The sequence below is a fragment of the Gambusia affinis genome, linkage group LG23, assembly GCF_019740435.1.
Source record: "Gambusia affinis linkage group LG23, SWU_Gaff_1.0, whole genome shotgun sequence".
In the NCBI taxonomy this organism is placed as follows: Eukaryota; Metazoa; Chordata; class Actinopteri; order Cyprinodontiformes; family Poeciliidae; genus Gambusia; species Gambusia affinis.
The window spans coordinates 1,904,441-1,929,558 of NC_057890.1; the positions used below are offsets into that span (position 1 = coordinate 1,904,441).

At 40.0% G+C, this 25,118-nt stretch overlaps 1 protein-coding gene across 3 annotated transcripts in view; it reads left to right on the top strand.

Annotated features, from left to right (window-relative positions):
- Positions 1 to 23,697, top strand: part of scube1 (signal peptide, CUB domain, EGF-like 1) — a 91,858-nt gene extending 68,161 nt beyond the window's left edge. For all 3 annotated transcript variants that reach the window (XM_044108454.1, XM_044108452.1, XM_044108453.1), the window contains 15 exons: positions 6,029 to 6,151; positions 10,599 to 10,715; positions 10,852 to 10,974; positions 11,067 to 11,186; positions 12,947 to 12,991; positions 14,528 to 14,644; positions 14,727 to 14,885; positions 14,988 to 15,191; positions 15,271 to 15,432; positions 16,766 to 16,933; positions 17,618 to 17,779; positions 17,892 to 18,089; positions 19,385 to 19,537; positions 19,670 to 19,749; positions 19,840 to 23,697. In XM_044108454.1, coding sequence (XP_043964389.1) covers positions 6,029 to 6,151; positions 10,599 to 10,715; positions 10,852 to 10,974; positions 11,067 to 11,186; positions 12,947 to 12,991; positions 14,528 to 14,644; positions 14,727 to 14,885; positions 14,988 to 15,191; positions 15,271 to 15,432; positions 16,766 to 16,933; positions 17,618 to 17,779; positions 17,892 to 18,089; positions 19,385 to 19,537; positions 19,670 to 19,749; positions 19,840 to 19,992 — 2,084 coding nt within the window. In that variant the 3' untranslated portion in view covers positions 19,993 to 23,697. The remainder of the gene's footprint in view (positions 1 to 6,028; positions 6,152 to 10,598; positions 10,716 to 10,851; positions 10,975 to 11,066; positions 11,187 to 12,946; positions 12,992 to 14,527; positions 14,645 to 14,726; positions 14,886 to 14,987; positions 15,192 to 15,270; positions 15,433 to 16,765; positions 16,934 to 17,617; positions 17,780 to 17,891; positions 18,090 to 19,384; positions 19,538 to 19,669; positions 19,750 to 19,839) is intronic.
- The last annotated feature ends 1,421 nt before the right edge of the window (positions 23,698 to 25,118 follow it).

The following is a 25,118-nucleotide window of genomic DNA, read 5'->3' on the forward strand; positions in this document are numbered from 1 at the left end:
TTATCCGCGCTGACAGACAAGGCTGTTCAGCTCCTCTCGATGACAGACGGGCCAACCCGAGGAGACGTCTCATTACAGGCTCTCATACCAGCAGCTGGGTTAAAGAGAGGCTAGAGAGAAGATGTTGTTAACGGTTTCCAGATGTTTGATTAGGAGGTGCGCATCGGAGCGAGGTCAGATCGCACTGTCGGGTGTGTGTGTGTGTGTGTGTGTGCGCCCCTGTAACGGTGGGATCATTAACACTCATTACATTACATGGTGGTTTGGGTTTTGTTCTCGGGGAAGTTCATGAAAGGTTAGATGTGTGCACGTGAGTTTCTGGCTGCTTCTGAGAACAGTGTGTGATTGGTAGAAAAGAAAAAAAACAAAAAAAACAGAAGAAGAACTGGATTGGCACTGTTGACATGTCCTCACTGGCTTGTGTGCCACATTTACCTGAAAAGACCTGATAATGCACTCTAAAGTTAGGAAGTTAAAGGCCTCATCAGGTCAGCTCTGACCGTCAGGAAAGCGTTTGGTCCTGAAATCCATCACAACCCTCTGCTGCTCCACTCGGCCTTCTGAACTGAGCCACTGAGGCAAGTTTAGACTTTCTAGCTGCTGATCTGGAAGTGGCCGGCAAGGCCAGGACTGAGTAAACTCAATGTATTATGCAAACGTTTAAAAAAAAAATATTGCACATTTTTACGGTCATCTTAAAGGGCCGGTGTTATGTATTTTCCAGTCACATAGTGCTACTTTATAGCACAATCAAATAACGATGTTAACTTCAGTTGCTAAAAAATGATGTATATATCAAATATGACTTAAAAGACATTTATTTTTGTAATAACATGTGAATATTTAAAATTGAAATTTTGGCTGCTCACGCCAAACGGTGAACCGTTGTACCTACAATAACTGCCAGTTATTTAAAAGTAGTCTACTGCAAGCCGCTGCATGGAAATGGGTAATATAACTCCAATAAATATCTTCAGGTGAGAGGTCATGTAGTTTATTTATTGGAATCGGGATTAGGCCAAGGTTTTAAATAGAGTGCAATACGACATCTTTACCAAAAAAAAAAAAAAAAAAAAAAAATTTATGTCCGATTCAAGTCATTTTTACACACGTATCTCTACAAATCTTCAACATAAAACCAAGCGACAGCAGCTTTGGTGAATCCGTGGGCCACCCTGTGTGGTGAGCAGGCCGAGTTAAATGAGACAGTAATGCATGGAGCAGTTCAGAGGAGCTGCAGCTCGGCCTCTCATCACACATCATTGTTATGCAAAACGGAGAGTTTTCCTTCTGCCCACATGCAGCCATGGAGTGTTTGTTTCTGCACCGCGGTCATTTAATACCCGAGTAAATACACACGTCTTCTCAGCCTGATGTCTGTCCTCTCCACTGACGACGCCCTGCAAAGAAAACCAACACTCTCCAACAGAACCAGATCCCCATGCTCTGTCCCCAATTATTTGTGGAGGTTCGGGTTTCTGCAAATCTTTTCCATTTAATTGCGTTTCTCTGTAAATATTTGCGAAAACTGTGCAGATTTTCTTGGCTTTACGCAATTTGTTCTCCATTCGTATTCGGTGCACATTCCAATTCGGGAGTCTGCATGGGGCCGAAGTGAGAAGAATCTGATTTCTGATTTGTTTTTGTTTCACCTCACGTTTTCTTTCTCTTCATTTTTTTCCCCCCCAAACTTTGAGTTGAAAGAAAACCTCGCTCATTAACCACTCCAGAACATTTCTGATGCATTGCGACAAATCTGGAAGGGAGGGGTGTTCTTCATAGCATCTTTTGCTTCTGGCTGACCACTTATGAAATTATTTACGTTTTTTTTGTTTTGAATTTTTGCTCCAACACACTCTCCGGATGCAGTCTCGTGTGAAATGTCTTTCCTTTAATTAAGGGCATCCTCATTAAAATTCCACACTGCCTTTGGCCATCCAGATGTTAATTTGTTAAAGAAGAAAACAAGCATAAATGAGCCCATTCATGTGCACACACTGATTTCACCCATTGTTTTATTTTACGAACTGATCCTTAAACTCATAACGGTAAAAGTTTTTGATTCATAACCTCTCCTACATCAGCAGTTAGTGAGTGAAGCCGTTTGATTAACTGACACAGAAACAAACACCAGGCAGCAGAGAAAAATCACATAATTCCACTGGAATACCAATATTTCACAATATGTAACTCAGACCTAATAAAACCTTTATAAGTTTTATAGTATAAATGTAATGCTAGCAATAAGTGCAACTAATCATTTCTTTTTTTTAAAGTGGGTATGATGTATGACTGGCTTTGTTTTGTGACTATAGTTTTTAAATTTAATCAACAATTAAATCTATAAACTGGTGACCAAAATAGAATTTCTGCTTTTCCCCTTTTTGTGTGTAAATGTCCCAAAGTTAACAAAACTAAACTATGATGAAAATCCCAAACTATAATAATCCAGGTAATGAGTTGAAGGATAAGAGAGCTTCTTACAGACGATGTAGATCTGTGAGAGACAGAATTCATGTTGGTTGGTGATTAAATACTTAAACAGTAAAATGCTAAAACAATATAATATCATTTTGCTTACTCTTTGTATATTCTGTCTTTCACAGTTGAGGTGTACTCATTATGAAACTGACCGATTTCTCCATTCTTTACAAGTGGGAAAACGTGAAAAATCAATGCTGTAAGAAATATTTAACCTCTCCACTGTATACGCCCTGCATGCTTTTTTGTCTGAGGGCCTCTGATTACAACTGATAGCGTTCTCAATGTATATGAGCATCACCCAATCTTTCAACAAACTCACATAACTATCTGTTTTATAGAACAAAGTCTGTCCTTATTGGACTGAATGGTGACAAAGACATAACTTAGATGATATTGAAAATTCGGGAGGACTGACTTGCTTTTATCTGTCCTCCTTTTCTTCATTGCAGACTTTTTCATTTCAAGACTTGCTCTAGCTTAATGTATTTACTTAGGCTCAAGGAACATTTAAGCTTCATTAAGGGTAATTATCTACCCATAGCCACCCTCAGAGTGCCCCTTAAGTGTGGGCAGATGCTGTGATTCTGCCAGTGTTTGCAGCGAGGAAGGTAATTAAAAAGCCGTGTCTGTCTGTCTTGGGTAAGCCAAGGGTTGTATTCACTGGTTTTACAGACGCGCTGGCGTGAAAACAACACGGCTAGCAAGCAAGCACTGTGGAATGTTTGTCCCCCCCCCTAATTTTGTGGATTTCGTAGAAATTAAGCTTTTTATCTCCTTGTCATTAACCATTAGTTTAATCATTTCTATACTTCCTAACTCAAAAGTGATGCGTTTGTACTCTGGTTTTATCCTGAAGCTGAAATAACAGCTGTCCCTCTCAGCCTCGGGAAACAACACAGACACTTTAATGACTGGGATAAAATCCTTTGGAACACACTGTACTTCAGGTAAAACATGAAATAGCAAATAACGAGAGCGAAGACATGAAGAGGAGCAACACTGACAAAATCTTAAGAAATATCAAATATAGAAAGTGCTTTTATCGTTAATTAGCTGAAACCTTCAAAATAGCCTCTGAGTTTCCAGTACCCTCTGGGATATTTGAACTCCACAACACAGCTCCAGAATCATCATAAATGCTGTAATAACCCAATTATAACATTTATTAATCTCATATTGCACTATGCCGACACTCTGTCTACGCCGATGAAGATTCAAATCATCCCACGGTGGAGCAGCTCAAAGTAGTTCTCCGTTGCTTCTGTTGGTCTTTATTTGTCCACTTGGAGGCGCTCACACACTTGGTTAAGTGTTGAGCATGGGCAAAATGGGAACCAAATGAAATCCAAAAGTCTGGTGTTGGTTTTAGCAAAGTCACCAAACCGGCAATCAAAACCAAAAAAAACTGATTATCACACATTTGTCACACGCCTTTCCTGCTCTAATTTTAGTCACCGTTCCCTCTCTCTCTATTCTTTCCTTCCCTTTTAGTATCTTCTAAGTTCCTCTTTCCTCTCGTGTTTTCCGGTTCCCTCCCTGCTTATCTCCATTTCTGCTTTACTGGTTTAACTGCGGCTCAGTAGAATAATCGCCTTCCAGTTTCCTCCTGTCACACATCAATGTGCCCCTGGCCAAGACACTTACTCCCACTTACACTAAGATGTATAAATGCTTTAAAATGAGTGAATGTGGCTCTGGTGTCAAGTACTTTGAGTGGTCAGTATGAGTGGAAAAGAGCTACATAAGTTCATCCATCTACCACTTACGTCTGCCCTCCTCCCTATCTCTCTCTGGTGTCTTGCTTGGCCTACTCTGTAGCACCTGGCTGCTAATCCCTGTTAATCCCCAACAGTTTCCATCACTTAAAGCACCAATCAAAAACGACTTAGCCTGTTTAATCTGTTATCCTCTGTCCTGTTTGCTGCTGCCTCTCATTTCTCTCTGTTTCTATGTTGGGTTTTTTTTTACCTCGTTCTCAATCTTTCCGGCTTGATCTTTTGCAAATGTCCTGCTCTCCATGCAAAATGTTTTAACAGAATCTAGATAATAAAGTTTTCCATGATTTAAAGAGGCAAAGTTTTAAAAGCTGTGAAAATTCTCGTGAGGAAATGCTAAACTGGATGAGACAAAGAGAGGATTTTGGAGGCTTGGAGAAACCAGATCTGCCATGAGGTCTGTGGCTGAAAACAGCTCCTCAGGGCAACATCCATTCCCCTTTTTAATATTATTATTATTATTAGTAGTTGTAGTAGAAGCAGAATATGTTTTATAAAAATCTGTCCAATGCTTGTGTGTATTTGAAGTGTTCCTAACACTTGTGCATGGATTTGTCTGAAATTAAATCACACAGAGGTGGACCGATTTATTCAGGCAGGATGAATGTGAACATCATGTTTTGTTTTCTTCAGATTTATATTTGTGAAAAATGTTGTTTATTATTAAACTCTGTTACGTAGAGTCCCATTAAAATACATCAGAGTTTGGTTGTGACATGAAAGACAATGTTAACAGGTTTCAAGTTGAGTTTCAAGGTCATGCTCAAGGTAAACTTTGTTATCCCGCCAACATTGCACATGTCATATTTATCACAATACAAATATTGCAATAATACAGACGGTACAACCAGAATATAGAATAAAAAGTTTGTGTAAAAAGCTCAAATGAGACACTTGATAAAATAGAATTTGCGTAATTATGCATTGGGGGTGAATTTAAAGTGATCCACTTTGTGCAGTAGATCTGCTGCAGGTCCTAATGACCTGTGGTGTGGTGCAGTTCTGATTTCCATTTTTTTAGAATTCTGCCATTCGACCTACAGCTGTCAAGCAACTTTGGACCCACTAGAATTTCATCCATGTTTCTAAGAATCTATTTGTTGTAAAGCTGGGCTGCAGATCATCAGTTCTGATAAACCCTCAAAGTGCTTTGGGTCAAGCTATTGTTTTTTTGTTTTGTTTTGTTTTTTATCACACTTGAAATATAATTTTGAGTAACATAACAGAACTTACAATTCTCATCTCATTTAAAAACAAATTAAAAATTGGCTCTTGGGTGCCCAAAAATGTCAGTGTTGAATATATCTACAGATAAACATTTTAAGGTTGTTTTATTTATTTCTTCTTCTGTGTTTTTGTCCCTTTGCTTAGTAACATGTTTACTGACAACACTGAATCCCACTGAGAAAAAACTACTACTTGCTCTGTAGTTTTTTATAATAATATTTCCCAAAGCCAAAATAATCCCTAAAGATAGAACAGTCTCTAGAAGAGGTTTGGAAAATAATTGGAGAGTCTACTGTCTTATCTAAGATTTTTGAGTTTCCTAAGAAAGAGCATTTTTTACAGCTTATTGTCTGTTTCAAATTCTAAACATGCTCTACCTGTTAACCGTTAATCCTTGATGGGCAAACCCTTCATGTATAGGATGGAGCACACAGCCCTGCGGTGCTCCAGTATTGGTGTTCTTGTGTGAGTTTTTGTGTGACATTTTTTCATATGTCCCTAATTATCTTTGCTGATTTGCCCTTGTTACTGAACCAACTCAGATATCGACGAATGCGAAGAGAACAACGGAGGCTGTGATCACTTTTGCCGAAACACGGTGGGCTCCTTCGAGTGCAGCTGCCAGAAAGGATACAAACTTCTCACTGATGAACGAACGTGCAAAGGTTAGCAGACAACATCTCTTTTTTTATCGTTGCTTTTATTTATTTTATTTATTTTTTTAGTTCGAAAAGACATTTTCATTCTAAGTAAAGTTCATTCTGATCTTCTGTACAGCTTACAAGTGTTCTGTAGGTATTTATGATCTTATTTGTGAAAATGTAACTGTCCACATTGTTTGATGTAATCAGAGGAGAGTTACTGCTTCAGTAGGGGAAGGTCAAGCTGCTGTTAATGCCTCTGTGAGTTCCCTCTCTGGGTGTGTGTTATGTCTCTGGAAGCTTTCTGAACACACTAAGTTTGCATGTCCAAAGGCAAATTCCTGCTTACAAGTCACAGCAAGCGAGGCAGATCAGACAAACACAAAATTATTTTTCCTAACACCAAAACCCTAAGGTTCTTCTATGCTCCGCCCAAAACAAACATTCTGAGACAAACAGCGGTGTGTGTATGCTTTGGGTTAGCCGGGCTTCGTTGGTTGCGTATTTGGAGTCTTTAAGTATGTGGTGTTGAGTGGTGTCAGCCACATCACAGCGTCGCTCTGATATGGCGTCGCTAGCAGAAACACACCTCTGCCAATGCGCCGCACTGCCAATAGCTGCCAGGTTTTTCCCATCCACAGACATCTGGAGCCAAAATGATTCAACCCCAACTGTGGAAAAAAACAAAAAAAAACTTTTACTGGCAAAATATGCAAACTGACAGATGATTGCAGTGAATCAATCAAACAAGAACAATGTAAGCCTTTCGCGTTTTTAAGAGGCGGGGTCATTTGGACCCCACCAGTTTTTGACTCTGTGCGCGGTCTGAAAAGGTCGCACTGACCTCGTGTGCGCCTTTACAAGGTTTAGGAAACTTACGTTTTGATAGGACAATGCCCCTGCTTACCCGTTCTCCTCCTGAGCAACAAGCTAACACCATGGGAGGATAAATGTAACGTGACACCTTTCGTGACTATTGAAGTCGCCAAATTATTCAACCCCTTTATGATGAGCATTTTTGGTACTCTGGCGTCCTCTGGATCTACCAAGCCTGTAGTGTTCCTGAATCTTAGCCCGCCTGTCACTCTCCGAGGGCGGCACTGCGTTAGAAGGAGGTGAGGCAACAAGATTTGGTGGAATGAGTTTTATTGGTGCTGCAGTTCACCAATACACCGACACCCATTTCTCTCTGCAAAGCACAGCAGCTGGCTTTATCTTTTGGCCACTTCCACCCACCAGGTGAAGGGGTGACAACAACAATAAATTATTTACAAACCCAACACAAAATAAATGGTACAAATAAATATTTACATGCATGCAAATTAGAAACAACTAATCCTAAAGTCAATCAAGAAAGTAAATCAAACTTAATATAACTTTAGAGCATTATCCTTCTTGGCTCACATGGTATGCTCCACCCTTCTAAGGAGACACACCTGGAAGGTAAACCCCAATTAACACAACACACAACTGAAATACAGAAATGAGACAAAAAGTATCTGTTCTATAAATAAATATCAATTAATAGGGATGGAGCCCCTGGTCTCCATCACATTTCCTCCCCCCTTCACCCAGGACAACAGTTACTCAATCCTCATACATTCTAGACAGACAGTCAGCGACAAGGTTAGACCTCCCTGACCGATATTGCACTGTAAAATCAAAAAGCTGCAATGACAGATACCATCTTGCAATACGCATGTTAGAGTCTTTCATTTGGTGCAACCACTTCAGCGCCCTATGATCTGTTTCAAGGGTAAAATGGCGCCCCAACAGATAATACCGCAGTGATTCCACAGCCCACTTAACTGCGAGGCATTCTTTTTCAACTGTGGAATACCTGGTCTCTCTGTCCTGATGTTTCCTACTGAGAAAAACAATGGGATGTCTCTCACCATCAATGTCCTGCATCAACACTGCACCAAGGCCTACTCCATAGGCATCAGTTTGCAGTATAAACGGGACATCAAAGTCTGGACTGTAGAGAACAGAGTCACTGGAGATTGCAGACTTCAGGTCCTTAAAAGCTTTATCACACTCCTCAGTACACTTGACTTTATTTGGCGCAGAGACTTTTGCTAAATCTGTAAGAACAGCAGCCCTCTCTGCAAAACGGGGAATGAACTTACTGTACCACCCCACTAAGCCAACAAAAGCACGGACCTTCCTTTTAGTTGTAGGAACTGGGTACGCGTGAATAGCTTCTACTTTCCCTACTTGAGGTCTAACTTGTCCATGTCCCACCACATAGCCTAGGTACTCTACCTGCCTCTGAGCCAACTTACATTTGTGAGGGTTAATTGTGACACAGCCAAAGGCCTCCAGCTCTTATTGGGTTTTTGTGCTGCGGCCGCCATTTTCAAACCCCACCAGAAATTTTCAACAGATTTCAAGTCAGCCAACAATAGCTGCATTTCCATTACAAATGTTCACAAATCTTTGTCTGAAAAAAAAAACAACAAAAAAAGCAATTTCACAACTGCTGTGTTTCTATAAAAAAATTATTTGCAAGGTCTTTCTCTGAAATGTTGATGTCTTTTAAGGATGTTTTGATGTCCATTTCCATTGACATTTTGTTTCGTTAGTGTTCCCTGGCCGTTCACTGAATCTACCATGATGCCCACAAACTGCAGCTTTACACGGCCAGAGGAAGAAGAGCAGACGTCACACTCTGCAAGCCAAACTTGTTATTCGGTAGATTTTTGATTGTCTTGGGTTGGAAAATCGTCCGGCAATTTTACGACGTGAACCCGGCATTAGCTCTTCGGTTTCTCCATTTTGGCTTCACCTTTGCTCAGTGATGGCAGCGTGTCTGTTGAACGGCTGTGACCAGATCATGTTTGTTTATTTCTTGATATGTAAAAACCTTCTAAATGAAAGGCATACTTTCTTTTTAGGACGACTGTATGTATGTTAGGAACTACTGTGTGCCGTGTCTGTTTATGCAAACCGTTCTGGTCCGACTGGCTGCGACCACACGGGCGAACCGTTCCGATGTCCTCTCACTGTTTGCAGAGCAAACATCCAGGATCCAGACCAACTTCCTCTGAGTTACAGACTCCATTAGAACATGTTAGATTAACATGTTTACTGACAACACTGAATCCCACTGAGATTTCACATGTCCTCATTTATTATAACGAGTTCTTACACTTTTATGGTATTTGCTTTGAGCTGATCCTCAGGTAAGTTTTGATTTCATTGTGTCCTGAATTCCAAGTGAAGCAGAATATTTCAGCATGTTTTGGAGAACGTTGTGACTTGTGTTTTGTTCGGGACTTTATGGAGGCATCTACCTGCCAGCACTTGAAAATAAAGAGAAAATGTTCTTGTTATGACAAAAGTGCAAACAGTTTTAACGTTTTGTCGTTTTAATGAGATTTTAAAACTGTTTTTAATGAGATTTATGTCTCATTAAAATCAAAATATCTTCTCTTTTAGACAAAAAAGGTCGTAACAGTAAAACATGCTTAGGATTTTTAGAGGTTATCTAGAGGAAACAGGCTGAGAGGAAGAGTCACAGCGAGGAACTTTGTACCTTTTTAACAAGTCAGAGTCAGAAGACCGTAATTTTACATCCTGTGTGACAAAAAAATTATTCTTATTGAAGTTTCAGGAGGTTCTCCTCAAAATGAATCTGTTTACTGCAAGAACAAGCATTTATAACTTAATCCCTCCTGAAAAACATACTCTATCCCAAAATCTACTAAAAAAAATAGAAAACTGTGATCCTCTTTTAATAATGCAGTTGTTAAGGATTGCTTATGTATATGCTTTGATCTGCAGTGATTTACAGATCCCTCTTGTAATTGATTATTTATAGAACTAATGAATTTGTCCGAGCTCTTTCATCTCATCAGTTTTGGCCGTCATGTAAAATGTTTGGACACCACAGATCAAATCTAACATGAGTTGTTATAATTTTGCCTTTGCAAAAGTGAATCAGGGTCTTTCTTGCTTCACGCATGAACTGCGTGCGTTTCACTAGAATTTTATCAGTATTTTATGATAGAGCGACACAAAAAAGCACAGAATTGTGAGGTGGAAAGAAAATCATTAATAGTTTTAAAATATTTAACATGTAAAGCCAAGAAGTGTGGTGTGCTTTTGTATTTAGCCCCCTTCAGTCTGATATCCCTAAATAAAATCAGTTGTACCCAGCTGCCTTCATAAATCAGCTAAACTGACTGTCGGCAGTAAGGAGGTTTTTATTTCCTGGAGACATTTTTTTTTTTTTCATTTGATGGATTATTTATTAACAATGATATTTAGTTGATTTTGTTGTGTCCTTCATACTACCAACAGAGGCTGGTTGGACCAAGGACACAAATGCACCCCACACTTTTTATTGTTTGTAAAACATTTCAAACGCCATGTGTCACGTTACAGAGTGCGCTTGCATTTGCACAAAATGTGAAAAAGTTCAAGGAGTGTGAAAACTTTTGCTGTTGGTGTGTGTGGCCTCCCTCAGACATCGATGAGTGCTCCTTTGAGAGGACCTGCGACCACACCTGCATCAACTATCCCGGCAGCTTTGAGTGCCTGTGCAATAAGGGGTACATCCTCTACGGCCTCACACACTGTGGAGGTGAGTGTCCATGCAGAGATGTTGTTGACCTGAATCAGAGATACAACTCTCTGAAACCAAATTATACTTGGTTTCATACCTATCAGAGATACAGGTCAACAGGACACAGATTCCTCTCTGCTTTTTTCTGCTTTAGACGTCGATGAGTGTAGCATCAACAACGGCAGCTGTGAGTACGGCTGCATGAACACGCAGGGCAGCTACGAGTGTGTGTGTCCGCCGGGACAGAAGCTCCACTGGAACAAGAAAGACTGCATCGGTAAGCTCCGGCTCCGGCCCGTCCACGCCTCTACCGCCGGCCTCCATGTGTGGACGTTGGCGGTGTGTGATGTGGTTTGGTGTGCTCCTCAGAGGCTGTGAAGTGTCTACCCAATGGAAAGCCCGCTCCGCGAGCCCAGCTGGTCTGCACTAAGAGCGGAGATGCAGAGGTCTGCTCGCTCTCCTGTCCCTCCAACGCTCTCTTCCTCGCAGGTAGAGTTTCCGTCGCTCCAGCTGACTGTAAATCACAATCATTCAGGACCAGAACAAAGAATTATGATGAAACATTGAAACACTAGTAAGGTTTAGGCTGTAGATGGAAAAATAGAAACACTTGTAGACCGACACCAAACAAGAATTTAACATAAATATTTTTAAAAGCGTGGACAGAGCAGTGATATAAGGACTTTGCTGCAGCATTTTGGATGAGCAGCAGCTGCCTGCTTCTGAAATAATCTGAGCTACTTAAAGAAGCTCTGAAGTAAGCACCGATTTTCTTGTGTCCTGTTTATTCTGGCACAATTGAGAATGTGTTGACAAGTGGATTTATGTTGTTGTTCATTCAAATTCAATTCAGATGTAATTTATTTATCCTGAAGGGAAATTAAATATTGTTGTAACTCATATGATTCAAGTATCTTCAGAGTCGTGGTGGAAGACGTTGGAGTCGGAGATCTGATCCTCTCCCATTATGATCAATGGAGGAGACGGTTTGAACTTTCTCCTTTACAACTCCAACGGGGTTTGGGGTCAGAGATCAGCTATTATATGAGCTTGTCAGATGCTAATTAGAGCCTCCAGGTCATAAAAACGATACGGTTGTTCGTGAAAGGAAAGCATTGTTGTGATGAAGGCGGAGTGTTAGAAAGAAATTTCAAGAAGTCAAATAGCGAAGTCAAGTTTCTTCTAAGTCATATTTTATAGAGCATTTTTACTGTTTTTTAATTGATTGTGTTATGAAATGGGATAATGTGCCTGGAAAATGCACAATACTGGCCTTTTAAACTTTCTGATTGTACATACTTGCTCTGTCATATCAGGCTGTTGGTGTGACAGCAGAAAAGGTTTTGTAGACTTCAATTAGCATCTTGCGGCCAGCTTTTAGAGAGACTTGGACGACCAGTCCTGGACATGTTGGACTATTTTTCACTCTTGTCTGTTCCTTTGATAAATGAAATGATCGTTTGAAAACAAAATTTTGTATTTTATTAGGTTATATTTGTATGAAAATCTAATAGAAATCCTCTTTCACATTTCAATCAAGGTATCTACAGGTTTGTCATTGAGTGCTGCCCTCTGGTGGCATCAGCTGACAGCTGCAGCTTTTCTAGCTGTATTTCTGGGCTCCACGTCCAGCTCTCTGCTCTCTGCTCTGTGTTATTCACTCAGGATGGGGTTCTGTCGGCCCCAGCCGTCCCAGCGCTCTGGCTAACACCTCAGGCTCTTTTCCTGCGATAGCGCTTAACACATCTGCAAATTGGTTACATACTTTGATGGTGGCGTTCCGTAATGTGGCCCTCGATGGGTTTGACTTGGCAGCCGCAGTGTGAGAATGATAGATGGCTCCGAGGCGTGAAGTGAAGTGTTTGTTTTGTTGGAGTCCGTTTTAATATCACAGAGGTGAAAGCCAGGTAAAATACTTGTGGCTTAACAGAGACTGGACTCTTGTTTATTCTGTTTGCTTTTATGATTTTCGAAGGCTTCAATCTGTCGTTTCCTTCTTGAAATGCGTACATGTGTGTTCCTGTGCACTGGCGGAGAGAGACATCATTAATAACTCTGTTATTTTCAACTTTCATTTCACAAACAAGGTAAAGGTCAGATGGAAACCCGTCAGCCTCTGGACTCTCTTGTCTGTTTTTGCACAAAATAGGGATGAAACTTGTTTCACCTCCTAACATTACGTTAATCCTAAACTCTCAATATGATCATTCCTCTTTCTAAAATCTAACATTTGTGTTTCTTCCTTGCAGACTCAGAGAACTACACATTAAGCTGCGGAGTTCCCATCCAGCCTGGTAATGTTCCTAAACATGTACTGTTGCATTAAATTCAGGTCCTAAAGTGTTTTGTGAAAGTCTTTCACATTATGACCACAAACTTTAATATCTTGAGTTGTTGCCCTGTAATTATCTCTATACTCCATCGACTCTGATCAACTTCCCCGCCCCTGCTGAAGAAAAGCATCCCCACAGCATGATGCCGCCACCACCACCTTTGACATGGGCTGCAGTGCCTGTGGTTTTTCTCCTTGTAAATAATATTTTTCAGCAGAATCAGATTAGGCAGTCAGAAGGTGTGTTCTGATTTGGTCATAGTTTTTTAGACCTGCACTGTGAGCATTGGTTGTGTAAATGTGTTTCATTTCCATGGAGACGGTATGACTATTGTAGGGATGGAGCGAGTGCAGTTTTCGGGCTCGTCGCTGATCCTTAAAAAGTCAGACGTGTCCATTCCGATTTTGGCCAAAACCGATTCTCTTTATATTTTGTCTGAAAAAGCGCTAAATATGGCGACAATGTAGCAGAGTTAGCCACAGTGGGGTGACTGTAGTCAACCGCACACATTCAGACGTGACCTGGTGGGCGGGTCTGTCAGTCAGCCGGAGAAAAAAAGTACAGCGTTTGATTTTTAGACCTTTGCAGAGGGAGATAAGTTTACTGATAAAGATTGGTTTCATACCTAAGTATCGGCTGATCGCTAATGTCCCAAACTAAAGAAAATCAGGGCTGATTTTTTGGTGCTCCCTTAGACTACAATAGACCTCTAACCCCTGACTCAAATTCCTTTAATAGTGTACTTGAGCTCTTATTTTTTTCAATGTGTGAAGATTATATATCATACAACTTTAACAATACTTCAACATAAGACCGGGCTGTGACAAAACTGTAAAAGCGTGTTGAGATCCATTCTGCTGGATAAGCTCAGTGCCTGTCTTTACTGTATGAGCATGGAAGCAAACAAAAACACAACTGCGTCTTCCAAATGGAGATAAAGCAAACTGCTAATTCAGCTACAACGTGGCTTAGAGACAACAAATGTTGAAGCTGCAATCCAATTCACCACTCTCCAGTAGACTGTTATTCTGGTCATTGAGTCACACTTTGTGTTCCAGTCTGTTCTGTATAGTTTGGAACTTTCTAAATTTGCCAGAAGGCATAGAAAATCCTAGCCTGCACACACAGTTCTTGTTAATAATTAGCAGTAAACTTTTTAAAGCTTTGTAGCAATAACAACAACAATAAAATGTGCCATTGTTGATGGTTTTTAAATCGAATTTGGTTTCTGGAGATCATTTGAAGGAGCCATTCTTCATGACCCAGAGTTGGGTCAGATGTTTTAACACCACCAATCAGGCAGAACATCCAAGGAAGGTTAGTTCAGGAACCACTGGCCAAAAAGTGGAAAAAAAACTCAACCTCGTCGGAAATAATAATTGTTCTCTGATTGCGCTGTACAAATGTATCTGCGCTGATCACAAATCCTTCGATAGGAAGTCCTCACAGGTCTGACATTAAGCACGCTTTGTGTTCATTTTTGATGTGGATGAACAGATCCGCTGGCCCCGCCCATCAAGCAGAAGGCCAAGTTTAAGATTAAAGATGCCAAGTGTCATCTGAGCCCCCGCAGCAAGGAGAAACACAGGGACTCCTCCAGGCAGAACATCCAAGGTAAAGAACATCTCTGCTCACTTTCAGGTGCGCTGACGCAGAAATGGGAGTCAACTTTCATCCTCATGATTTCTGTTTTCAGGAGGGCAGTTCCCCTGCACTGATGACTGCCAAGTAACATTCGTCAACCTCAAGTGTGACTCGTCAAAGAAGCGGCGCAGAGGGCGCAAGTCTCCGTCCAAAGAGGTTTCCCTCATCACAGCGGAGTTTGAGATGGAGATGAAGGAGGAGGAAGCCTCAGGTGCTGTTGTCTCTCTTAGTTCTCGCACAACCTTCCAGAATGAAACATTAAAACATACAGCAGAGGCTCAAGATACGCTTAAGTTTAACGTTTTTACCTCAGACTCGTGTAACATCGATTGCGTGCGGGACAAGATGAGGCAGAAGCTCCAGATCGCCATGCGGACACTGAGGAAGTCCATTAACAAGCAGCAGTTCTACATCCAGTTCTCTGGAACCGAGTACGAAGTGGCCCAGAAACCGTCCAGGATCACAGAGGGAGCCGATACCTGCAGCACTGGTCAGGTCTTCCAGGACGGGAAGTGTGGTGGGTCCGGACTTCGTGGAGCTGTCTTGACTGTGCTGTGCCTTTGTGAGAATTAAACCGGTGTGCTTTTCATCCTCAGTGAGTTGTGGTGCAGGGACATTTTACAGTGGTGAGCAGGAGCAGTGTGTTCAGTGTCCTCCTGGAACGTACCAGGACATGGAGGGACAGCTGTCCTGTGAGCCGTGCCCCAGCACTGAAGGACAGGGTATCGCCGGTGCCAAGAACGTGTCTCAGTGTGGAGGTAACCTCATCGTCTCCACAACATTTTCATTAGATACAGTCATATTTCTATGGAAAACAGGAGAAAGAAAATATGATTAATAACACAGGGTGCATTCCCAACAGGCCTGTTCAGTCCACTTTAGTCAAACTCTAGTTTGTTTGTCTAGAAAGTTTGGTGCCATTTACGGAGGTGTGAATGTGTAATCAAACTCTGATGCAAACCAAGGAAGTCAATTCTGGTCCGCATACAAATATAATATACATATACATGTGCGCATATATATATATATATATATATATATATATATATATATATATATATATATATATATATATATATATATATATATATATATATATATATATATATATATATATATATATATTTGTTGGTGCCTTTTTCTAAACGTCACTGCTTACTCACATACATTCACATAAGAAATTAAATAGTTTCGTCCAACTAAAACTGTTAACAACTACATACAGGTCTGGTAAAAATGAAAAGCCCACTGCACTGAACCCCATTGAAGACCTCCTGGTTATCCCACCAAATATTGATTTCTGAACTCTTAGTTCATTAGTTCATTAGTTCATTAGTTCATTAGGACGGGAAGTGTGGTGGGTCCGGACTTCATTAGTTTTGTTGGTTCTAAATGAACCAACAAAACTAATGAAACACGTGTTCCAGTCTGTTCTGTATAGAATAATTAAGCTTTCATTATACAGTCTGTATAGAACTGACAGGTCTAAAAAACTAATGAAAAATGGGTTCATTTATCCCTTTAGGAGAACTGGACCCATTTTTCAGGGTCTGAAAGCACTGCATCGTTTTTGTTATTTTGACTTTTTCTCATTTTCTGAAAATAAATATTAAGGTTTTGCTTGGAATTTCACAGACATGTTGTCAGTAGCTCAACAATCTTCATTTTATTTAAACATGTACCTATAACATCAGAGGATTGAACATTTTACTGAGGGTATTAAACCTGTTTCTACACATCTGGTTTCCACACGTTTATTGTCTGGGCCTAATTTGGGGCAAATCTGTATGGTGTCCTACTCAGATGTTAAATGTTCTTTTTGGTTTTCAACAGTTTTTGGTTTTCAACCAGCTAAAAGTACCATTTAAAAAAATTTTTTTTTTACAAAGTTAGTAAAAGCCATACTACAGAGTCTGAAGTGTGACACGTGGCCCTAGTGCCTCAGGTTCCCGGCCCCTGCTCCAGCTGTTTAACTTGGTGTTGCTCAAGTGTGACACCCAGTGCTTTGAAAAATTCCTAAATTCAACCCAACTTCCAATCAGAAAGACTGAGTATAAACCAGGGTTCTGTTTTGTTTTGTCTGCCTGACAGGTCAGTGTCCCGCAGGACAGTTTTCCACTGACGGCTTCCGGCCCTGCCAGCTCTGTCCTCTGGGCTCCTACCAGCCAGAACCAGGACGAGTTCTGTGCTTTCCTTGTGGAGGAGGCCTCATGACCAAATATGAAGCTTCTGTCACCTTCAGGGACTGTGAGGCCAAAGGTCAGGCTTTGTTCTGTGTCTGTATTTCTTTCCAAACCAGAGATTTGATAGAAAACTGCATGTTTCCTCCCTGGTGGATGTTTGCAGACAGATTGTTGAAGGAAGTGGGACTTATGAAGGTTGACAGCTTTGCTTTAGATTAAGAAAAAAAAAGAAAAAGGGTGTAGGGTTTGTGCAGAACATGGGGATAAAGTTGGTTCTGAGTGAAAGTGTGAGCATGAAGAGTATGATGAAGGACATGACATGGAGAATATGTCATGGAACAACAGGAAGGTAGGAGTTTGTTTATGTATTTGATGGGGTGCAAAGTTGATTTGTTGCTCAGTGGTATACCTTTCTGCTTCTGCACAAGCTGGACACGCACTGAGGTCCAGTCTTTGATGTTGGGTTCATTGAGTTCCAGGGAATCTGGGAAACTATGAGGTGATGACGCACACGGTTAATTGTCAGCAACTGTTCTAGAAGGTAACTGTTGATGAAAGACGGGCTGAGTCCGATTCCTGGTTGCACAAACCTGACTAAAAGCATCAACAGATAACATTTTGCGGTGAGAATGTACAGTACACCTTCAGGGTCAGGATTGCCTTGGCATGTGATCAGAATGTTTTTCCTGACCTGCATGGTTCGATGCTTATGTATTTACTGTATCATAAGCCATGATCTGTCTGTCCATTGCTTTTTCAGTACACTGCGCTTCTGGACACTATTACAACTCCAGTACCCACCGTTGCATCCGCTGCCCAGTGGGGACATACCAGTCTGAGTTTGGCCAGAACTACTGCATCAACTGTCCTGGGAACACCACAACTGACTATGATGGTGTTACCAATGTGTCTCAGTGCAAAAGTAATGTTATGTTTTAAATATTGTTTTTGGGAGTCTAGGTATTTTTGTTCTATACTTCACAGTACTAGAATAAGTATTACTTCAAAGTTGTTTGGATTAAATCTCCCCTCAGACCAGATGTGCGGAGGGGAACTGGGAGATTATACCGGCTACATCGAGTCTCCCAACTACCCTGGAGATTACCCATCAAATGTGGACTGTGTCTGGACCATAATCCCACCGCACAAAAGACGAATCCTCATTGTGGTGCCAGAGATCTTCCTTCCCATTGAAGACGAGTGTGGAGATGTGCTGGTCATGAGAAAGAGTGGTAAATAGAGAAACAGTTAAAGAATGCAATAAAAAGTTGATTCACATCTTTACAAACTCAGGTCAAACAATTCATTCTAATGCTCGAGCCTCTTCCACAAAACAGTTTCATGTCCTGCACACATGCAAGCATTCAAAAATCAAACCAGCATTGAAGAACCAAATGAGGCATGGCGCCGCATGCAGCATGGGATGCCTCATCAATTATGTCCGACTTACTTGCATTACCTTGACTTTCCTTGGCTAAAGTTCAGTGATCCATTCTGTCTTGGGACACAGCAGCACAACCTGTCCAATGTTTCAATCTATCCCAGTGTTGCTGTGTTTTTGTGCCTGCTGGAAAATACCATCTGGTGGCACAGTCCATCCTCGAACTAAAAAGCCAAAACACACTTACAAAGAGTTGAGGTCACACTGTGTGATTACTGGCCTTCTTTGACAATATTTTGTCATGAAAGAATCATAAGAAAATCTCTGGTTGTGAGTTTAAATTAGTGGTCTGTGGTGAAATCAGCACACCTATCGCAGATTTAGCCTTCTAACAACTGAAGGCAACCTATGACTGACATCAAGCAGTGACAGAAAGTAGCTCAGCTCTTCTGCCTAGCTATGAGCGCTTCTGTCTCCTTCATTATCTTCTCACTCTTTTCAGTGTCCAGCCTGTGATTACCCCAATAACATGTAAAAGTAACACTCATAAGATGCTGATACACCTGGTTGTCATACTGAATTAGGAATCACAAGTCAAAGTTCCCTAGCCCAGATCATATGAATCCAGTGGATATAAACTGGATACATGGACTCAACTGGGACCACGTCAAACTCAAATGATTCACATGAATCAATTTCCTGCAAATTAAAAGACTCAACTATTTTCCTATCTAGATATCTTATCTCACAAGGGCCAAACAAAGAAAAACTGCATTTATTTTTTTTTTTACATGCATGTTTTAACTTATCCCTTTACTCTATAGGCTAGCCGATGTCCATCTACTGTCCTTCTGTTTGACCTTTTTGATACGATTCTGTTGTGAGAACAGATCATACGGTCTGGGTCGCATTGAAGTCCTGAAGAATTTTTGAAGTTGCACAGTGTGAACTTGTGCCAAACAACCCTGGATTGTAACCGCCTTGGTGGCATCTAAGAGGCACCTCGACTATAGATACCCTCTTGGCCCTTTTCAGAAAACACAGATACTGGAAAAAAGAATCTATATCCCAACTCGAGGTGTTTTGTTAAAGATGCTATTGTAACAAAAACCCACAGACTTTAATGTTTCTGTCATGTTTCTCTAGCGGTGCCCACTTCAATCACAACCTACGAGACGTGTCAGACGTATGAGCGACCCATAGCCTTTACCTCTCGCTCTCGTAGACTTTGGATCCAGTTTAAGTCAAACGAGCTGAACAGTGGCAAAGGCTTCCAAGTTCCATATGTCACCTATGACGGTGAGTTTGTAGCCGCTTTAGCATCGTTGGCTTTAACACCCCAGTGAAAGATCATTTGGTTTTCTTTCTACCTCAACCCAACAGGTAAAGTCTCTATTTGACCTGTTTCCCTTTGATTCTTTCATGTTGCAGAGGACTACCAGCAGCTGATAGAAGACATAGTGCGAGATGGTAGACTTTATGCATCTGAGAATCACCAGGAGATACTCAAGGTACTGAAAAGATGATGCAAAGCTCTCCTTGTATTGTCTAACCTTCCATATGCAGCGGTGTTTATGGTTTATGCCTCTTTTGTTTGACAGGACAAGAAGTTAATAAAAGCCCTGTTTGACGTACTCGCCCACCCCCAGAATTACTTTAAGTACACAAGTGCAGAGTCCAAAGAGATGTTCCCTCGCTCCTTCATCAAGCTGCTGCGGTCCAAAGTGACCAGGTTCCTGCGACCATACAGCTAGACTGAAAATCTTCTTGCACTTTCTTGCTAGATCCTTGTGATCCTGCGTCATTCCAGACCCTCCGACCTACATGTAACACTGAATCCCTGATCATCTTCTGCCCGCATTCAGGATTTCGCCCAATTTGTGGCGAAAACTCCAGATTTTCTGTACCTGTCCTCAATCTCTGTTGTCACATGATGCCTTTCAACGTCTTGAATACAGAACTGTAAACCCCATCCTTTATAGTAACTTTACACTTAAACATCCAAAGTTTGACAAGTATAGGTTTTTGGAGGCCAGTAATTATTGTGTTGTAGAAATTTGTATTAGTATTTAATTTTGTAATATATTTGTTCCTTATATTTCAGCAAAGAGAGTTATAACCCTGAATACACCAATGTAAAACATCTAGAGTTTTCATTAATGTCCTACGGATGGAAAGCACAGTGTTAATGAAGCTAAATGCTGTGATAGTGTACTAAGTAGCCGATCTTAGCAAGATCATCTTACAGCGTCTAAAATTATCTTTGTTCCACAAATGCTGATAAACATAAACTGTTGATTAATTTATGTGCTTATTTTTGATCTGATAGTTAGCTAGCTTGCTAGCTAGTTTGCTGGCTAGTTAGTTTAGCTAGCTTGCTAGCTAAAAATTATTGTCCAATAGAAACAACCCGTGCAGCAATTTACTCAATATTCTGGCCTACATAAACTGGAGACAAAAGGAAGTTGGTGGCCAATAATTTTGTGGAGTAGATATTGATTTACACCAGTATAATTATTACATCATACTTCAGCATTTCAAACTGCAATGTGTCATTCGCATTGGTGAGAAAAGGGATCATTTAAAAAAAAAAAAAAAAAGATTTTACTGAAGGCAGTTCTTTGCAAAAGTATTCACACCCCTTGCCCTTCATTTTAGTATGTCAGCATTTTGTATAAAAAAAACTAACAGAAGAGCACATAATTCTGAAGTGCAAGCAAAAGAATCCATTGTTTTCAAGCAAAGAAAAAAATATGTAAAATATATCCTGTAGCATAGTTTGGGTCATAAATATGTTTTTATGATCATGTTTAGGTTTCTGCAAATAATGATAGTTTCATCCATTGCAGTCATGCTAGCTGTTTCTTCCTTGTCCAGTGTTTATGCTATGGAAGGTGTTCTTTGGCTTTGGCTCATGGCTAAAGATGTCGCATTGAAAGGTTGTGCAGGTGTGAAGTCACTGAAAAGGGATAGCTTGGATTTTTGAAATGACATTCTGTGAGAAAAGTTACAGCTTTCCTGGAGTAGACAGATGTCAGATTGCAATGAGTTGGTGGAAAACGAAAGAAAAACCATTTGCAAATGCTAAATGCTTGCAAGCAAGAGTGTGTGTGACCCGTTAATTCTGATCAGCGTCAGGGAGATGCTGATCACCTCTGAAGCAGTTTACACACATTTAGTTGAGCCATTATGAATGCATTTAAGGGAAAACCTTCTCATATTTATGTATATTTCTCAGATTTGCAACCAGCGCAAACTGTTTGGTTTTTATTTTTATTAAGGTGGAAACTGGCAAGTCGTATTTACGCACAAGCCTTTCTTTCTTATTCTCACATTTATAGTTACAATACATTTGTAGTATATTTGCATGGATTACATATAAAATATTACCATCATCAAATGAATCAATTAAAGGAATGCATAATTTTTTTTTTTTTTTTTTTTTTTTTGCTCTAACGTCTTGATGTGAAAAACCCCACTGTGATTTGTTCCTCCAGTCAAATGTTGCTAAAGTTTTGTCTTGTCAGGTCACAACCTAGAGTTCTCCTTTAATTGAAATGATAAAATAGTCAACTTTTCCCTTTGATCCACCCTGCATCCATTGTATTTGAGGCTTGAGAGATGACAACCACCTGCTGATAAGATAAAAAAGGGATCATTTCATCAATCAACTGCAGGGCCGTTGTTTGGTTTGTTGCTGTTTAGTACTGCTTCTGTCCAAGTACTCTAAAGTTAAAGTAAGCTGTTTCAGACTGATGCTTTATTAGTTTGCTTCATTAGCTGCTATTTATATGTCTGCTCTACATCCATTTACTCCTGGGAGAGGGGCCCAAGTCTAACTAGCTGAGCTAAAAGGTAATCATGGATAAGTGGTTATTACTTACTAAGTAGTTGTGCATAGCATAATTGTGTCTCTGTTAAAACAACAATAAAAAAAAAAGATTATTATTTGGCTATTACAAAGTGAATTTGCAGATCCCTTTAAATCTTACGTTTAATTCTAATAACTTAAAATCCTTCATATTAATCTGCATTTCTCAGTGGATTTTCTCAAAAACAAATTTAAGAATTTTAGATCTCAGCTCCGTGTTGAAACAGTACAGTCCTGTGCTCTTGCTGGTATTGTAGTTTCGGGGTAATTATTACTCTTGCTAACATATGATCAGCTGATTTGGTGGATTGATAGTCTGATCCTATGTGACTTTAGTTGCATAGACCTGTTAGAGAAAAACAAAGAAAGCGTGAAAGGTTAATATCCACTAATATGGCGTTGTACTCAATGAGATATGAATATTTTTAAACCGCTTAAACATCGGCTCCATCTGGCCAGCTGTTAGTCTTCCTTAGTTTTTTTTTTTTTTTTTTTCAAACTCACTGCAGTATGACATATTCTCAATACTGTAATTATTGTTGAGAGTAATAGTATTTGCAATACCTTACAAAAAATCCAAGCTATCCCTTTAAGCATTGTCACGGTCTCTTTGAAATATGTAATTAAGCTTTCACTATACAGTCTGTTTTATTATAGAGTGGTTCTAATAGAATAACATTAATACTGAATTATTAGTAATAACAGCAAGCTTGTATTAGCTAACCAATATCAGCTTCTGCTGTGTCCATTAATCTTTATTTTCTTACATTTTTGCCCTCTACCTCCAAACTCCTCCACGGTCGCTTAGTATTAGCAATGCTTTTCTCTGTCTTCTGCTATGTTGTCATGTTGTTACCGAATGTTGGGATATGTCTGAACAATGCACGGACACATCCAGTCATAGAGTCATGATGCGTCATTATGAACTGACCCACAAAGAGAGTGGACAGGTGTATTCCTACAGCATTCATTACTTTGGGCTGATCAGCAGATGCGCTTAAAGTACTTAAATGTGACAAATGAATTAATTGCATCCCAACAATTCCACCTTAGCCTGTGCTTCATCCATCTTAGCACATGAACAGATAACACCAATTTGTTTTTTCTTTTTATGAAAAAAAAAATATATATATATATATATAACAAGAAGAGATAAACTACCTAGAAGCGACAAAGTGTTACTTTAGAGAGAAATGTATGTGATTTAACTAATATTTGGTACATTAATTGCACTTGAATTTTCTACTTTGAAATGTTGGGGAGAAAAAAAAACAGTAATTTTTTTTGTGTTAGCTTTTTTTGTGTTGTTTTCAAGTGTACCACATATGGTGGTAATAAGTATGATAGCTGTGTTGCCTCTTATGCTAGCTCCCTTGTCTTTAGCACCTGAAAGCTTGTTAGCTAACACAACTTCCACTCAGCCAGAGACTATACATTTGTAGGAAAAACTAAATAGTTGTTGAAACACCATTAGTTGCAATGGTGATTAGACATTGTCTTTTGTATTGTTTAATCAATCCGTCGTACCATTGTAGGCGAATCGTGTCATTACAAAAAGGTACATTTTCATAAACGAATGAGAAACAAATGTTTGTCCACACGGCCAGATCTAGCGCAACAGAATACGCTGTAGTACCTCTGCCGGTCAGTCGGTGGTGTTGTAACAGTGTCACAGAACGATGCGAATAACGCCAAACAACACCGAGATAGCCATGTCAACTGAGATACATAGAGAGATAGAGCTACGACGTCATCGTATCAAAAGAGACACAGCTTGGATGTACACACTGAAACATTTTTTAAATTTTTCCACTCTGGGTATTTGTTATCTGGACTCCCAAAAAAACAGATCCATGTGGACACACAGTTAAACTCATCCCATCTGTCTAATTAGCTTAGTCTATCCTAGTTGAGTCCATCCTAACTATCAGACAGATGACTGCATTGGACTCTATGATAGTTTGGGGTATAGATGAGTTTATTGTCAACTCTGTGACTAAGACATGGAAAGATCCTGTGGTCCAATTGTGTCTCCATGAACTGTAACATTTCATTTGCTAACTGAGTCCCTAGGAAGACTGGAAACGCTCCTAAATGTTTTCCACTTGTGAGTAATCCTTCTCACGGCTGAATGACGGTCCTTGCTTGCCCTTACAGTCCTCCTTTGATAAACGAGTGGTGGAGGTGGCTTCCATAAAGTCATTCCTGATGCCTTTCCATCACGGCTCCATGTAAACACAGACCGTACGCTCTAACAGAACTTCTACTAACCTCTGTTAGTAGAAGTTGATGTACTTGCTATTACTCAGACATTGTTTTTTATTGGCAATGTCTGAGAGTTGCTCCCCTTTGAAATCCTACAGAAACATTAAGTGTGTACTTAGGTGTTTTCGATGACTGTGTGAATAGTATGGAAAACGTCCCTTTCCCATTTAGTAAGCTAAATATACAGAAACACAGTCCAATCATTGGATATGTCACTCTTGCCATCATTACAGTTTGTGTTAGTAGCTATGACCAGGTTTGGTTCTATCTGTGACTCATTCTAACAGATGTCTCCAAACATTTGATAAAATACCCGCCTGGGATATCCAAAAGAAAAAAAATAACTCAAAAATCCAAGTTTACACTTTACAATCCAAACAAAGAAATGTGTACACCAGTTGTGTCCAAACTTGTTGACATTGTGGCCAAATATGTCAAGTTGAAAGTACTCAGGGGCCACAAAAATGTTCGACGTTATTTTTATTTTTTATTAAAAGTGTAAAAAAAAAAAATAAAAAAAGTTTTAACTTCATTTTACCTGAGCTGAATGATAAGCTAAACATGCAATATTTTTAATGAATCAAGCAAAGCTGTCTGACTTTGCCAAGGAATCTGTAAATAATTGTATATCACAGAATTTGCCTGGTCAAAAACAATAACAGTATACAATGTGCCAAAATGTTCAGATTCATTGTCTTTGTCTAATTTTGTTAGCGTGTACGTACGCGTGGGCGCGTGTATTTT